Source organism: Engraulis encrasicolus, chromosome 21 (assembly GCF_034702125.1).
Source record: "Engraulis encrasicolus isolate BLACKSEA-1 chromosome 21, IST_EnEncr_1.0, whole genome shotgun sequence".
Lineage (NCBI taxonomy): Eukaryota > Metazoa > Chordata > Actinopteri > Clupeiformes > Engraulidae > Engraulis > Engraulis encrasicolus.
In genome coordinates, this window is record NC_085877.1 from 1,311,596 (window position 1) to 1,326,401 (window position 14,806).

At 40.8% G+C, this 14,806-nt stretch overlaps 1 protein-coding gene across 1 annotated transcript; it reads left to right on the forward strand.

The window, feature by feature from the left end:
- The first annotated feature begins 223 nt into the window (after positions 1 to 223).
- Positions 224 to 7,614, forward strand: LOC134438015 (uncharacterized). The gene is made up of 8 exons (XM_063187604.1): positions 224 to 590; positions 1,124 to 1,190; positions 2,206 to 2,241; positions 2,621 to 3,100; positions 5,123 to 5,283; positions 5,566 to 5,674; positions 6,312 to 6,338; positions 6,842 to 7,614. The coding sequence occupies exons 1-8, from the start codon at positions 276 to 278 to the stop codon at positions 7,390 to 7,392; spliced, it is 1,746 nt and encodes a 581-aa protein (XP_063043674.1). The 5' UTR covers positions 224 to 275; the 3' UTR covers positions 7,393 to 7,614.
- Positions 7,615 to 14,806: the final 7,192 nt, after the last annotated feature.

A 14,806-nucleotide genomic window follows, 5' to 3' on the forward strand; every position in this document is an offset into this window, starting at 1 on the left:
TTTTTTTTTCATGACAAGTTTGACATGCACAAGTCTAGTGATTGAAGTGATGACGTCACCAATGGAGTGGCTGTAACTGCCTCTCAAAAGGTTTCCTGTCACGTTCACTACATCACATCATAAAGGCCACTCTTCATTGACACACACCAGAACAGCTTCACACTTCAGAGAGACCAAACACAGAGAGAAAAACATGTCTGAAGACATTTATGCGAACGCTGATTTTTTAAACACTACAACACCATCTAATAGCAAAGCTGAAAACATATATACTAATGAAGTTCCTAAAGGATCTCAGCAGAGGACTGATAAGGGGGAATCCCAAGAGAACTCAGGAGGACATTACCGTAAGAATGCCTTATTTTCAACTTGAGACATTTATTACAGTAAATACCATATCCATATTGTTCAAATACCCTCTTGCACTGCTCCCCTCAGGTCGCTACAAACTGGCTGTGGTGTTGGTCTGTGTTCTCCTGTTTGCTGTTACCATCGCACTTTGCATCACAATTTGGAGGTACAAGAACCTTGCTGAAGAGAAAGATGAACTGCAGCTCCAATACAATAGCATCACACTAGACAGTGCCCAGGTAAGACAGACAACACCAACTTGAGTAGATAAAAATGTTACTTTTTAAAGGAACTGTCCACCCTTTTTTGATTTTCACATATTTGCAGTATTTCCCGGCATTATTCATGAATGTGCATATAATTTTCGTCTATGTGTTTCCATTGCCTAGTTTAACAGTATAGCCAAATTAAGCGTAGCAATGCAAGTCTATGGGGCAAACAAAACATCATCAAATGTAGCCTACTTATAAAGTACTTTAAAATTAATGTAAAATTCAGAGTGCAAAACAGCTATTTAATCGTAGCCTGTGATCATTTGTGGCTTGATGCTAATGCCTCCATTCACTTCCAGTGACTATACGTTTATTGTTAGTTAATGCTTTGCTTAAAAGTTCTATTCTATTCTATTAGAGAAATACCACTCTGACCCATCATGAATCCCTGCTAGAGACCAATGTTAGTGCTATGAATGAAGAAAGATAGATGAGATATGTGAGAATAGATGAGAAAGTTGTTATTCTATTCTGTTCTTTTCTATGCCTGTAAATCCCAGTTGGAGACCAACTTCAATGCCATGACTGTTGAGAGAGATGAACTACTGAAGAATCTCAGTGAGCAAGGTAGGCCTAGTTCATTGCCCAACAAATTGTTTGAGGTTATACCATACAAGTTGACAAAATGTCTAAAGGTGCCTATGGTGACTTTAAGACATTTTGTCAACTTGTGTATTTCACTTCATTGTATTTTCTATTGAAATGAAATGTTGTAGGTTAAATGTGGCAATCTGACTCACTGCATGTGGTTCCAGTATTGCACTAAGACCACATGATGGGGCAGTCGTGGCCTAATCATTAGGGAGGTGGTCTTAAGAACAGAGGGTTTGTTTGGAAAATCCCACCCTTATCTCTCCCTATACCTACATCCATGGCTGAAATTTCCTTGAGCAAAGCGCATGATCCCACATTACTCCAGGAAATGTAATAAACTTTTGGACAAAACACGTTTTGGATAAAAGTCTCAGCTAGTGTAATGTAATGCAATGATCCTTTGTTATTTTGTTCTATACCATATGACTGTACTAGGGGCAGACTCAGTAGAAGTTATGTAGTGCCACCCAGTGGACAAGCTGACTCACTGCATGAGGTTACATGCGAACAGCACGACACTAAGACCACTTCACATGATGATCCAGTAGCTGTAGTGGAGTCCTGAATCAGCATTAAAATGTAGTCTGAGCTTGTTGATCACCAACCTGTTACACACACAACTCCTCAGATATCAGGCATTTGGGAAGCATCAGGTCTGACAGTCCACTCTATTCTGTTGAAATTTGGCCAACACTGACATGGGTCGTTATGAATGTCCAATGAAGCAACATCTGGTACTGACAATATATTTGAAGCTTGAAAATCCACACAACACCGGAAGCAAATGTAATTCACTGCTGGGGACGGCTAATGATGATTCAGCTTGTTCCTGATTGGCTGACAAATCACCATGAAGTGCATCCTGTATGTCCTCCTATTTGTTTCACTGATTGGTTCTCAGCACATGGAGTCTGTGTTTGTCATATGGAATGCTGTGTAAATAAACATGACTTGTGTGCATAACCTTTTATACCATTCTCATCCTCAGAATCACATGACATGAAAACCATTAAACAACATGCAGGTAAGTGTGTTAGTATCTAAATATATCATCAGTATCACATGTGTTTCCCTAATTTCTACTAATTTTCATGGCGAATACCTTTGTGTGCACTTTTACCCACTTTTTAATTTGTTTTGATATGTTTAGAAGTTGCACAGTTCTCAAAAATAAATGAATAAAGAAGCACTCATCAGATTTCTTTTTGCTTTTTAATCACCTCACAAACGTTTCAGTAGCTTCAATGGCGAGATCTGAAATCTGATGAATGCTTCTTTATTTTGAGATTTGAGTTCATTCATAGACAAAGTTAAACACCAAGTGTACTTGCACAGTCAAATTGTGATTCAAATAAATAAGGTTAGATGTAGAAATTGACCTTCATTTCTACCTTGTCCACTAGTGGATGTGACCCTGGATCCTGATACAGCAGCATCCAGTCTCATCCTGTCTGCTGCTGGGAAACAAGTGAAGCATGGAGACACACGACAGAATCTTCCAGACACTCCAAAGAGGTTTATTAAGTACGGCATTGTTTTGGGAAGAGAGGGCTTCTCCTCTGGCAAATTCTACTATGAGGTTCAGGTTAAGGGGAAGACTGGGTGGTCTATAGGAGTGGCCAGGAAGGGACAGCTATACCTGAATCCTAAATATGGGCTCTGGACAATAGTGCTGACAAATGGGACCTATAAGGCTGCAGCTGATTCCCCTGTTCCCCTCTCCCTGAAGGGGACGCTCCAAAGGGTGGGGGTGTTTGTGGACTATGACGCAGGTCTGGTCTCCTTTTATGATGCAGATTGCTGGGATCTTATCTACTCATTTACCAATGTGTCACTCACTGAGAAAATCTATCCATACTTCAGTCCTGATACGAATGAGGGAGGTAAAAATTCAGCCCCTCTCATAATCTCCCCAGTCCATGTCTGCCCCATCAAGTAAATAGCACATCAAGTGTCACTTGAAGGGCTTGACATTGGCACCTGACAATCAGCCAAATGTTGGTAAAACTATATTTTCTGTCTCATAGCCATATTGGATGATATCACCATAGTCAATATTCTGTTGTTTTCTCCGTGTGCATCGACCAGATTTCAATCCTAGAGTGACATGTCTCAGGGCAAAACAGAGATAATCGGCTATACATTTTTTGGTGATTTTCTTTTCTTATTGTGCAATTGTCATGTGACATGTGATTCCCTTAGGATGCCAAGGGATCATTGTAAAGCGCAGTTTGAATATGTAGGCCTACTCTCAATATGCCCCTGCACCTACCTGCAGCCTGTTTTCATGTGTCTGGACACAACTGGTTGTATGATTTATTTTCATGTGGGAAGTTGTGGGAATTGCACTGATCTTTTTGCTTTAGTACTTAATTGTCTGAGCTTCGAATTACTGTATTATGATTATGACGATTATGTACTGTGATTATGACCTGTGCCAGAGGCGGAGCTATAGGGCAGTCAAGCAGGGGATTTGTCCCTTCGCTCTCCCATATTGTTAGCGGGGGGCCCTATTATGACCTTGTCAGACTCTATGGGGGGTGGGGGCTATCATTGCTTTGCCAAGGGGGCCCTGTGTGTAATTGTCTCCAATGGACCCTCACCCTCCATACTGCCACTCAGACGGTGAGAGGCCTATAGATGGCTGAGGAGCCAGATGAACCAAACCAGGCCAACCACCATCTTAGTCTGAGCCTGTTTTACAGATAATAAGGATAATAGCTGCACTAAGTCTGCCACTTCCACTACATCAAACAACATACGTAGGCTATAGACCTGACCTCTGACTGATCACCCTCTCACTCTTCAAGAACATCCAATACACCCCACAGAATCCCTGGCCAATCAGTCATCCTAATAGGAGTATGACGTAGGCTATATACACTTGGAAAGCATGGGGCTAAGAAGAATTGTATCTATTTTGGGGTGGTGTCGGGTGTTTGTTTTACAATCTCGTTAATATTTTGAGTTTTAAAGGCAAAATCCACTTTCATTCTCAAAACAGGGAACAGCATTTTACAGTAACTGTTCCACCTGCTTTTTGGTTTGGACTTGACTGGGAATTATTAAAGATTTGCATTCACTTTTTAATATCGCAATTTTACATTAGACTCGTCTTCCAAATCTCTCCCTCATCCCTCATTTACAAGCTTGGCATGCACAGACCTATTTCTGGTTATGTGGTTGTGACTTCCTTTTTTGAGGTTCACTACCCTTTTCACCATGAGCATAAAATAATAATAATAATACATTTTATTTTGAGCGCCTTCCAAGATACCCAAGGACACTTTACAATCAAAACAAATAGATAACAGTAGAGAAAGTATAACAAAGCTTCAATGAATTAACAATAGGAGAATAATTATAATGCTAAATAAAATAGAAATAAAAAATAAAATGCATGTTTTTAAATAAATAAAATAAGTAGAATGCATTTGAAAAAAAAAAAAATGAGAAAAAAAAATAAACTAATAAGTAAAGTGGAAGTGCCTGTCAGTGTAATTCAAAAGCAGAAGTGAAGAGGTGTGTCTTCAGCTTAGATTTAAAAAGTTGACAGAGTAGAAGAGTAGACAGAGTAGTGACGAAGAGGCCACTTCATTGACCCACCAGAACAGCTTCACACTCCACAGGGATCACAGACAGACCACAGGGACCACAGACACAAACATGTCTGAGGACGTTTATGGAAATGCAGATTCTTTTCACAATACAAAACCAGCAGGTAACACAGATGAAAACATATGTATGAATGACATTACTAAAGAATCTCAACTGCGGACCCCACATAGCTCTCGAGGACAAGACCGTAAGTGTGCAGGATTTTCAATCGGGGAGTTAGACAATAAATCTCATATAATGCTATGCTCAAATACTCTTGAACTCATTTGTCGTCATGTTCTCCCCAGGTCGCTACAAACTGGCTGTGGTGTTGGTCTGCATTCTCCTTTTGGCTATAACCATCACAATTTTGAAAACAAACGATTTACAGCTCAGGTGCAAGAGCCTTTTAGAGGAGAAAGACCAGCTACAGCACCAATACAACAACATCACAGCAGATAACGCACTGGTAAAGACACAGACAGACAACACACACTTAAGTCTGGAAAAAAAACAGACTCTAGCAGAAACAGACTTCTACAGTTTCTTTACTTTTTTGTCTACTTTTCATGTATTTGTGACATTTTTGCTTTTTTTTTTTTTTTTACTGTGAATTGTTGCTGTCTTTCTGAAAGTCAAATTCTGCTCAGACACATGTAAAGCCCCAGTTTGTTCTGTTCTGTTCTGTTCTGTTCTGTTCTGTTCTGTTCTGTTCTGTTCTCTTCTCTTCTCTTCTCTTCTATGCTAACAGTTGGAGGAGAGGAATGCCTTTCTAATCCATCATGAATCCCAGCTAGAGACAAACTTCAATGCTGTGACGGCTGAGAGAGATGAACTACAGCGACGTCTTGGTGAGATAGGTGAGTAGATGTCTTTCACTGCACTGCATTTTCTATATACATGTTACACACTGCTGTACTATTGTGGCAGACTCATCAGAAGTCCTGCAGTGCCACTCAGTGGACAAGTTGACTCACTGCATGATGTTACATGGGAAGAGCACAACACTAACACTATCAGACCACTTCACATGATGATCCAATAACTGTAGTGGAGTACTTCATAGAATCAGCATTAATATGTAGTCTGAGCTTGTTGATCACCATCCTGTTACACACACAACTCCTCAGCTATCAGGCATTTGGGAAGCATCAGCTCTGACAGTCCACTCTATTCTGTTGAAATATGGCCAACACTGACATGGGTCGTTGTAGAATATCCAATGAAGGAACATCTGGCATTGACAATTTTTTAGCCTGAAAATCTGCACACCATCGGAAGCAAAATTTTCATTACTGGGCTGACAAATCACCATGAAGTGCACCATGACTGATTTCACTGATTGGTTCTAGTACCTTACTAGCCTGTTGCATGCAGAGGTATTTGAAAAACATCCTCTTATTCTCTCAGCACATAGAGTCTGTGTTTGTCATATGGAATGCTGTGTAAATAAACGTGACTTGTGTGGATAACCTTTTCTACCATTCACATCCTCAGAATCACATCACATTAAACAACATGCAGGTAAGTGTGTAAATAATAATACCTTTAATTGTAACAGAACAGAAAACAACAAAATAAAGAACATTGGTTGATTCGAAAGAAGACTGGAAAAATTTAAGGATAAGTTATGCCGAGTGGCTGGTTGAGAATTCATGGAATAACGGTCAGAAAACAGCATAAAAATCATAGAAAAGGCATTAAATTCACAAGAATTTCTTAGACTAAAAAAGAAAAGACATAAAAGCACTAGATTCAGAGAACTGAAACAAGGCCCCTGGTGGCATTGGATTTGAGACTTTTGGGGGGCTGAAATCATCTAAATATATCATCACGAGTGTCAAGAATTAGCCTACAATAAATACAGGACATTTAGATAAATTATTATTAAGTTATTATTATTATTATTATTATTATTATTATTATTATTATTATTATTATTATTATTATTGCATGCTATTAAATATAAATATAATTGTGTGTTGGCCTATTCAATTTGAATAACTTTTATTTCTACCTCCTGCTAGTGGATGTGATCCTGGATCCTGACACAGCAGCATTGAGTCTCATCCTGTCTGCTGATGGGAAACAAGTGACGACTGGAGACACACGACAGAATCGTCCAGACAATCCAAAGAGGTTTAACAATTTCAGCAATGTGTTGGGAAGAGAGGGCTTCTCCTCTGGCAAATTCTACTATGAGGTTCAGGTTAAGGGGAAGACTAGGTGGACTATAGGAGTGGCCAAGGAGTCTGTTGACAGGAAGGGACAGCTGTACCTGAGTCCTAGATATGGGCTCTGGACAATATGGCTGAGAAATGGGACTTATGTGGCTCATGCTGATCCCTTTGTTCCCCTCTCCCTGAAGGGGACGCTCCAAACGGTGGGGGTGTTTGTGGACTATGATGCAGGTCTAGTCTCCTTTTATGAAGCATATTGCTGGGATCATATCTACTCATTTACCAATGTGTCATTCACTGAGAAAATCTATCCATTCTTCAGCCCCAATCTGAATAAGGAAGGTAAAAATTCTGCACCTCTCATAATCTCCCCAGTCCATGGCTGCCCAATAAAGTAAATAATATGAACTGTAAATATTTGTGGACAATTCCGTAAATGTTGAAATGACACACTGATTTGGGATGGATTTTTGTGCATTCTGCTTTAGTTGTCATGGCACATGGTATTTGGATTATACAGTAGGCCTACAATATTACAATATAACTTGCAGAACTAATAATGCAGAACTGTTTTCTTCAGTATTTTTTTTCAACAGGTGCAGGACAGATCTTTAAAGACATTTTATCTTACATTGCATTACTGTCAGTGATACTTTATAAGGCCTACTTGTTCCACAAAAAATGTACAGCTCCAGCAACACTGAACGGAACAACTCACTGAAATGAAATGATACTTTCACTTTTAATGAAGAGATAAGAAATGGCCCTAGATCTCATTGTCAAATGTGTTGTGTTGGCTTCCAATTCCATTTTTGTACTTGTGACTGTAACACAGCTAGACTTTTCTGACATGTACTCGTCTGCTTTTACTAATACGTAGGTAATACCTTTATATATACAAATTATAATATCTCCTTGTGTTGGCATTACATGTACTACAATAGATGCATTTTAAAAAGAATAAATGAATATGTTAGCAACTTTGGTGGAAATAGTTCTACTTGATAACACTTATGTATTTGCCAACTTGTGTCCAACTCCAACACCTATCACCAGACTGGTGTGGTCTGTTAACCACTTGATCCTCTCTGCTACTATAACATGGCTACACTGGTATTATAATTAGAACTCGTGTGTCTGGTTATCATAACATTTGCTGCAAAACCCTATTAAGACAGTATTCATATTTTCAGTACAGGCCCCTACCTATATACTTCAGAATCTACTGCAAAATGCACTCCTATGCATAGGTCAATATTACTGAAGCAGGCTGTACAGTTTCTCCAAAGCACATTTGTATGTGTGTGTGTGTGTGTGTGTGTGTGTGTGTGTGTGTGTGTGTGTGTGTGTGTGTGTGTGTGTGTCTCCATATCTTCTGAACTATGGTTATGTTGCTGCATTTGGCCTTCTTTGTTATGACGTTTTGGAAATCTGAATTCTGCCTTCTGCCACTAGATGTCATACATTAACGTTTTGTCATCAATTAACGATCTGCAGGTCTGTCAACGTCTAAAAGCCGTGTATAGGGAATTATAATGCACGTATCTGTCAACGTCTCAAAATTGCTTGGTTACACCTGTGTGTACGTTCACATGCATGTTTAATATGTTGGAGAAGACATGAGCTTTTCAAAAAGAACATTCCAATACTGATTGAAGTAGCCTGCTCTTACTTGGACCTGTATCTACCGCCAGATGGCAGCAGTTCAATCAGCTTGTGTTTTAGGTGTGATATGTCTCTTAGAATGGAAGTGGCCTTCTTTAGGCAGGTGCTGTGAAGGCCCTCCAGAGATGGAAGAGGGCAGCACGCTGTTCTCTGCTGCTTTTATGAGCCCCTAGAGCTCTGGCCTCTGTGCCACAGTGCATATGGGAACCACATACAAAAACAGTATGTCAGTTTGCTGTTCACTGAGCAGCGGTAGAAGGACACAAACATCTCACAAACACAAACAGCTCCTGACAGATGTTGTTTTCCTGAGTATTCTGAGGAAATAGTTACTGTGCCTTATCACCAGTGCAACGGTGTTGACGCCCCAGGTCAGGTCCTTCCTGATGTTAACTCCCAGAGAGCGGATGTATTGTACCACTTCTTGGCATGAAGTTACCTGCAGTTGAAGGCCTTTTCCAAGTATTTTAACACAGGAAATGCTGTGCTTCCTTTCTCGTGCTCATTAAAAGCTCTTGGCTTGTCTTGTATGCGCTATCTGCATTGGATTTAGAGAGTCTCATCAAGGCATTTTTTCCCATCTCCAAACTCCGCTCCTCTCGCAGCCTCACCACTGCAGAGACTCTCCTTCATGCTTTCATCACCTCCAGACTACTGCAATGCCTTACTCATTGGTCTCCAGGCAAATTCAATGCACATTACAATAAATCTAAAACTCTGTGTTATGTTATAGTATAGTGTGTATAGTGTAGTACTATGGTAGTTAACTTTTCAATGACTATTACAGTGTTCCACTGTTGGTACGGGGTGCATTATGGGGCTACTTACTTTACAACTGTTTTAACCATACTACTATTTTATCATTCTCTGCAGAAAAGTGTCCTTGGGTATCTTGAAATGCGCTCCAAATAAAATGTGTTTTTAGATGCGTCCCACGCATCTCTATAAGAGGCTTTGGTGTCCGTCCGTCCGTCCGTCCGTCCGTCCGTCCGTCCGCCCTCCCGTGATGCGTTTCCCTCCCGTGATGCGTTTCTGAATTGTGATTCCCTCCTGTGATTCCCTCTTGTGTCCACAAGGTGGCAGTCGCTCAGTTTTGGCCTGGAGCTCATGCGTGCAAACCAACCGTGCTCTTTGCCAGTGAGAAAAACATGGCGGCACTTCCTGTTGATTTTCACATGAAAGTTTTGCTTAATTTAAAGTCCCTAAGCGACTATAAATGTTGTGGCTTCCATATATTGATGTAAAAGTGCCCCACGAAGTAATGAAGCACAACAAAGTTACTCCACATTACCATTTGACCACTCGTTTTTCTATGCTAACAGGGTAGCTAATGTAGCATTGTAAATGATCCAGGGAGAAAGGGGGAAATGTGATTTCAGTCCGCCTGAGGCAACGATTTTCGTGGGGAAGATGACCTGCATCTCGGTGGCATTGAACCACGCCCCCGTGCCTTATTTGGCTCGCACAGCACGTGCGTCCTCAGTCCAATCGCAATGCTTTATTTTCCCCAGACGTTCAATCGCATTTAAGTGAAAGTGCCATGTATACACATCGCAAAATAACTCTTAATCCGATCTATTTAAATCGCATTTATTAAATCGGACTTAAAAACATCATGTACACGTAGCCAATGTCTCATTGATTAGTTTATGGAACTTACGGTTTGTCTGTTACGGTCCACGAAGACAATATCCACGTGAAAACGCAAACGCCTGCAAACCACTGTTTTGACAGAAATACAGTTCACCTGTCGCCTACTCTGTTTTCTTCCCAAAGCGGCATTTAAAAGTATTCCATGAAATCCAACATCAACGTCACTTCAAATAGGTGACAGCATCATGCTCACACATGAAATAACACTTCAGTGAGGGGGGGACATCACTGCTCTCATATTAAAGTGAAAAGAGAATTTCACATTTTAGTTTATTTAATGTAGGCCTATGCAAAATTGCAAATAGCCTATTCATTGAAATCTGTCCAGAAAGGGTTGTAATGTTTGCCTGTTTTTTATGTTTGTAATTAAAAAAAAAAAAAAATGTGATTAAAAAAAAAAAATAGCCTAACAAAAATAGAGATTTTATGTTAAAAAAAAATGTGATATGGGATGGACCGATGGCCCCCCTAAGCTAAATTCGCCTTAGGTCCCCACATTGCTAAATGTAGTGTAAGGGATTATTTTGAAAAGACAGTAACATGTAATCAGCAATGCATTACAGTTTTTCAGTAAATTGCCCAACACTGTTGAAATCCTATGGTACTTTTTCAAATCCAGGCTTATACAGTACATGGTAGGCTTATTGATAAATTGCCTTGACAGGTTATGAGGAGGCCAAGGGGGCGTTTGGGCAAAAAAGGTTCAGAACGGGCATAGACGGACGCATCTGTTGTCCGCCTGTCGGACTTGTTATTATTACCATAGATCTTTTTAAGATGTCAGTCCAAGTCAACACTGATGTGGTGGAGGAGAGAACCAAATGCTGTCGGATTTAAAGGCTGCAATGGCTTGTGTTTCACCACAGACCAATCTCATCCTGTCTGATGACGGGAAACAAGTGAAGCATGGAGACACAATCTCACTGACATTCCAAAAAGGTTTAATCCACCTGGCAATGTGTTGGGAAGAGAAGGGTTATCTTCAGGAATATTTTACAATGAGGTTAAGGGGGAGACTGTGGTGGTGGTGGTGTATGGGATAGTCCAGGGAGTCCAATAACAGGAAGGGGGTGATAACAGTGCATCTTAACTATAAATACTGGACAATGTGGTTATCAGAAGTCATGTTAATCACAGAGGTAAAAATCCAGCTCCTCTAGAGGTAAAAATCCAGCCCCTCTTATAACATCTCCACTCCGCTATAGAGGCCTTAGAGTACATCTTAGAGGACAGTCAAGAAGCAGACAATCATGCCAGAGAACATTTATGAAGATGAAGAGTCTTTCAACACCTCAAGACCCACTAACAAGGCTGAAACCATTTGTATGAATGAAGTTCCTAAAGGATCACAGCAGAGGACTGAGCATCGAGCAACCTCAGATAGTTCAGGAGGACATTACCGTAAGTATGCATTAGGCTAGTTCAATCTGGGACTTTCATGTTTACAGTATACCCCATTTTGTTCAAATGCTCTCTTGCACACATGTTCTCCTCAGGTCGCTACAAACTGGCTGTGGTGTTGGTCTGTGTTCTCCTCTTGGCTGTTACCGTTACACTTTGCATCACAATTCTGAAAACAAAAGATTTGCAGCTCAGGTACAAGAGCCTTGCTGAAGAGAAAGATCAACTGCCAACACATACCAACACGACAGCAGAGAGAGGACAGGTAAAGACAAAGACAAAGTTAACTCGATTGTGTTATATTTCTTTCCTGTGAATTGGTACTATGTTTCTGCAAGGGAAATTCCCCTAAGATACACATGTAAGATCTGAGATTGAAGGATGATGCAGAATGACACTGTACTCAAAGAACTATCCTAGAAACTCCCCCGCTGCAGGCTTCAAATATGTTTTCTTTGGTGTGGCCCCCATGGTGGTGTGTATTGGTGGATTTACAAAGACCAAATGCCATGCGAGTGGGCAGCTTTTGTTGTGGGATGTGGGTATTTAAGACAATCTCAGAATATGTCATTGAGTCATTCTTTAGCACACTACAGCACATGACTCCCACACACCATACTGTGTGCCAATGCTCTCTCTGGCTGTCTTGCTGTCTCTGTCTCTGTCTGTCTCTGTCTCTCTCCTAACTATTTTGGGGTTGTTTTTTTGCTAATATGTCTTTGTTTTGGCTTGTATTCATCCTGTATCACTTACAGAGTCTCCTTTTAATTCTAATGGTTAACTTGAATTTAGTCATTAAATTGTCATTTACCATTCATCAATATCCTCCCACACACTACTCTCTCTCTCCCCCCCCCTCTCTCTCTCTTATAAGATAGGCCTAATAGATGCTACACTATGACCTGTGTATTTATAGGCCTACTTTTTGTGTTATTTAATATATGCCTGCCGAGGATCCAGGGTGATCAAAACGTTGCTATTTTAATTTAGACTCACGTTTTTGGAGCTTATTCCGCAATATGCGGACCTCTTCTTGAACTGTCTGGCACTTTTGTCTGGTACCTGCAGCAAGTGACATTGGATGTGCGCACCCTACCCAAAACAACCGAAGGGAGCAGAATTAAGCACCTCCTTCCCCCATTTGGTTGGAGAAATAAGTGATATATAGTGGTTCTGGTAACACTTTATCTTAGTGGGGCTTTAATTACAGTGTACTTACACATTAGGTATAGTGGAATAACTGGTGTAATAACATGTAAGTACAACTGTAGTACATGTTATTGAATCATATATTTGATGTATTTACATACCATGATGACAATAATGACCAGAATGCCTTATGAAGTGGCTTTTTAGGCTAATACTTTGGTAAAGTGATTCTTCCAAGGAGGCAAAGGCCTGGATTGAGGCCCAAGGCACCCTTGGTATATTTACACAAAAATACACATTGTGAGTACGAACCAAGGCTGAACTGGAGGAAAGATAGGGCCCAGGCACTTTTGGCTTAAAGGGGCCCCTCATAATTAGCGGTGCAGAACTGAATCGCCAGTGGGTCCCGCACCCTTGTGGGCCCCTATTTTCAGAAATGTAAACAAACAAACAAAACAAAAAAACGAGGTTGCAGGGCCCACCGGGAAATGCCGGTATGCCAGATGGCCAGTCCAGCCCTGGTACGAACATGTACTACAGTTGTACTGATTTTAAAGAAATAATTCTATGTGTTATATTTGTGTTACCTTTAATGAGTCACAGCAGATAAAACTGGACAAGAGAGAAAAATTATTTTAGCATGTTTACATGTCACATTTTGTGACATGCTACTGGTGGAATGCAAATTTCTCTGTGGATAGGCCTGTCTCCAAAGCATTAGAGTTCACTTCTATTACTTTCTATGATCCATATCCCACTCTGTTTTATTCTAATCTACAATTCCAGTTGGACACCAAGTTCAGTGCTGAGAGAGATGAACTACAGAGGCGTCTTGGTGAACTAGGTGAGATCAGAATTCATTAACAGATTTTCTTCTGTTTGGGGAAAGTTATATTATTGACCATACAGCAGAGGTGGAAAGTAACCAAGTTGACTCAGTTAGGCTACAGGAAATGTGTACTGTGGTCAATTATTGACTAATAGATATTTTTGTAACTTGTGAATTTAGGTTAATTGCAATTTCTATAGAAATTAAATATTGTAGGTTATGCTATGTGGCAAACTCATCTGTGGTCCTGTTGTGCCACCCAGTGGACAAGCTGACTGACTACATGGGGTTCCAGCATTGTACTAAGACCACATGATGGGGCAGCCGTGGCCTTAAGGGTGGTTTATGCCTCGAGATCAGCGTCACTGCATCATGATGCAGTGAGCCGCGCAGTTAACGGAGTGAAGCCCCCCCCATCACGCAGGTACTCTGGGGCACCTCCCCGAAATTGTGTCTCGACGCAGGGAGCGACGGCGTGAAAGGGCGAAAATAGGTCTCTGATTGGTCCTCTCGACCAGCCTGCTCTGTCCTCGAGTCGAGAACAAGCGCTACTTCCTTGTTCTAACCTTCGTCGGTCTACGGACTGTGAGCTCTTCATTAAATAAGTTGCCCGTGCTTTGTTGTTTGATTTATTTACACGAACCAAAGACAACACATGCGCTTGCAAGTTACGACGCTGAAGTTATTTGGACAGTTGAACAGTGGTTCCGAGGTCGAGGAAACATTCCGCTTCGTCCTCGACAAATGAGCCACTTCTTTGTTCCAAACTACCACTGTGGCTGCCAGTGCGATCAAACATGCACGTGATATAAAGATTTAATGTTTCATTTTCATTCTCGTCGAGTCTGTGATGCTAAAAAACAACCGACACGTAGTTTACTCTTTGTATTGAAAGCAGTTTCAGCGCGGAATGACATCGCGCAGACCGTGCTTCAAAACAGGGCATAAACCAAAATTAACTGCATCATGGCTGCGACAAGCTCACTCTGTGGCACAAGTAGGAAGCATAACCCGCCCTTTAGGGAGGTGGTCTTAAGAACAGAGAGTTTGTTTGGAAAATCCCACCCTTACCTCTCCTACCTACAGCTCCATAATTGTCTGAAGTGCCCTTGAAC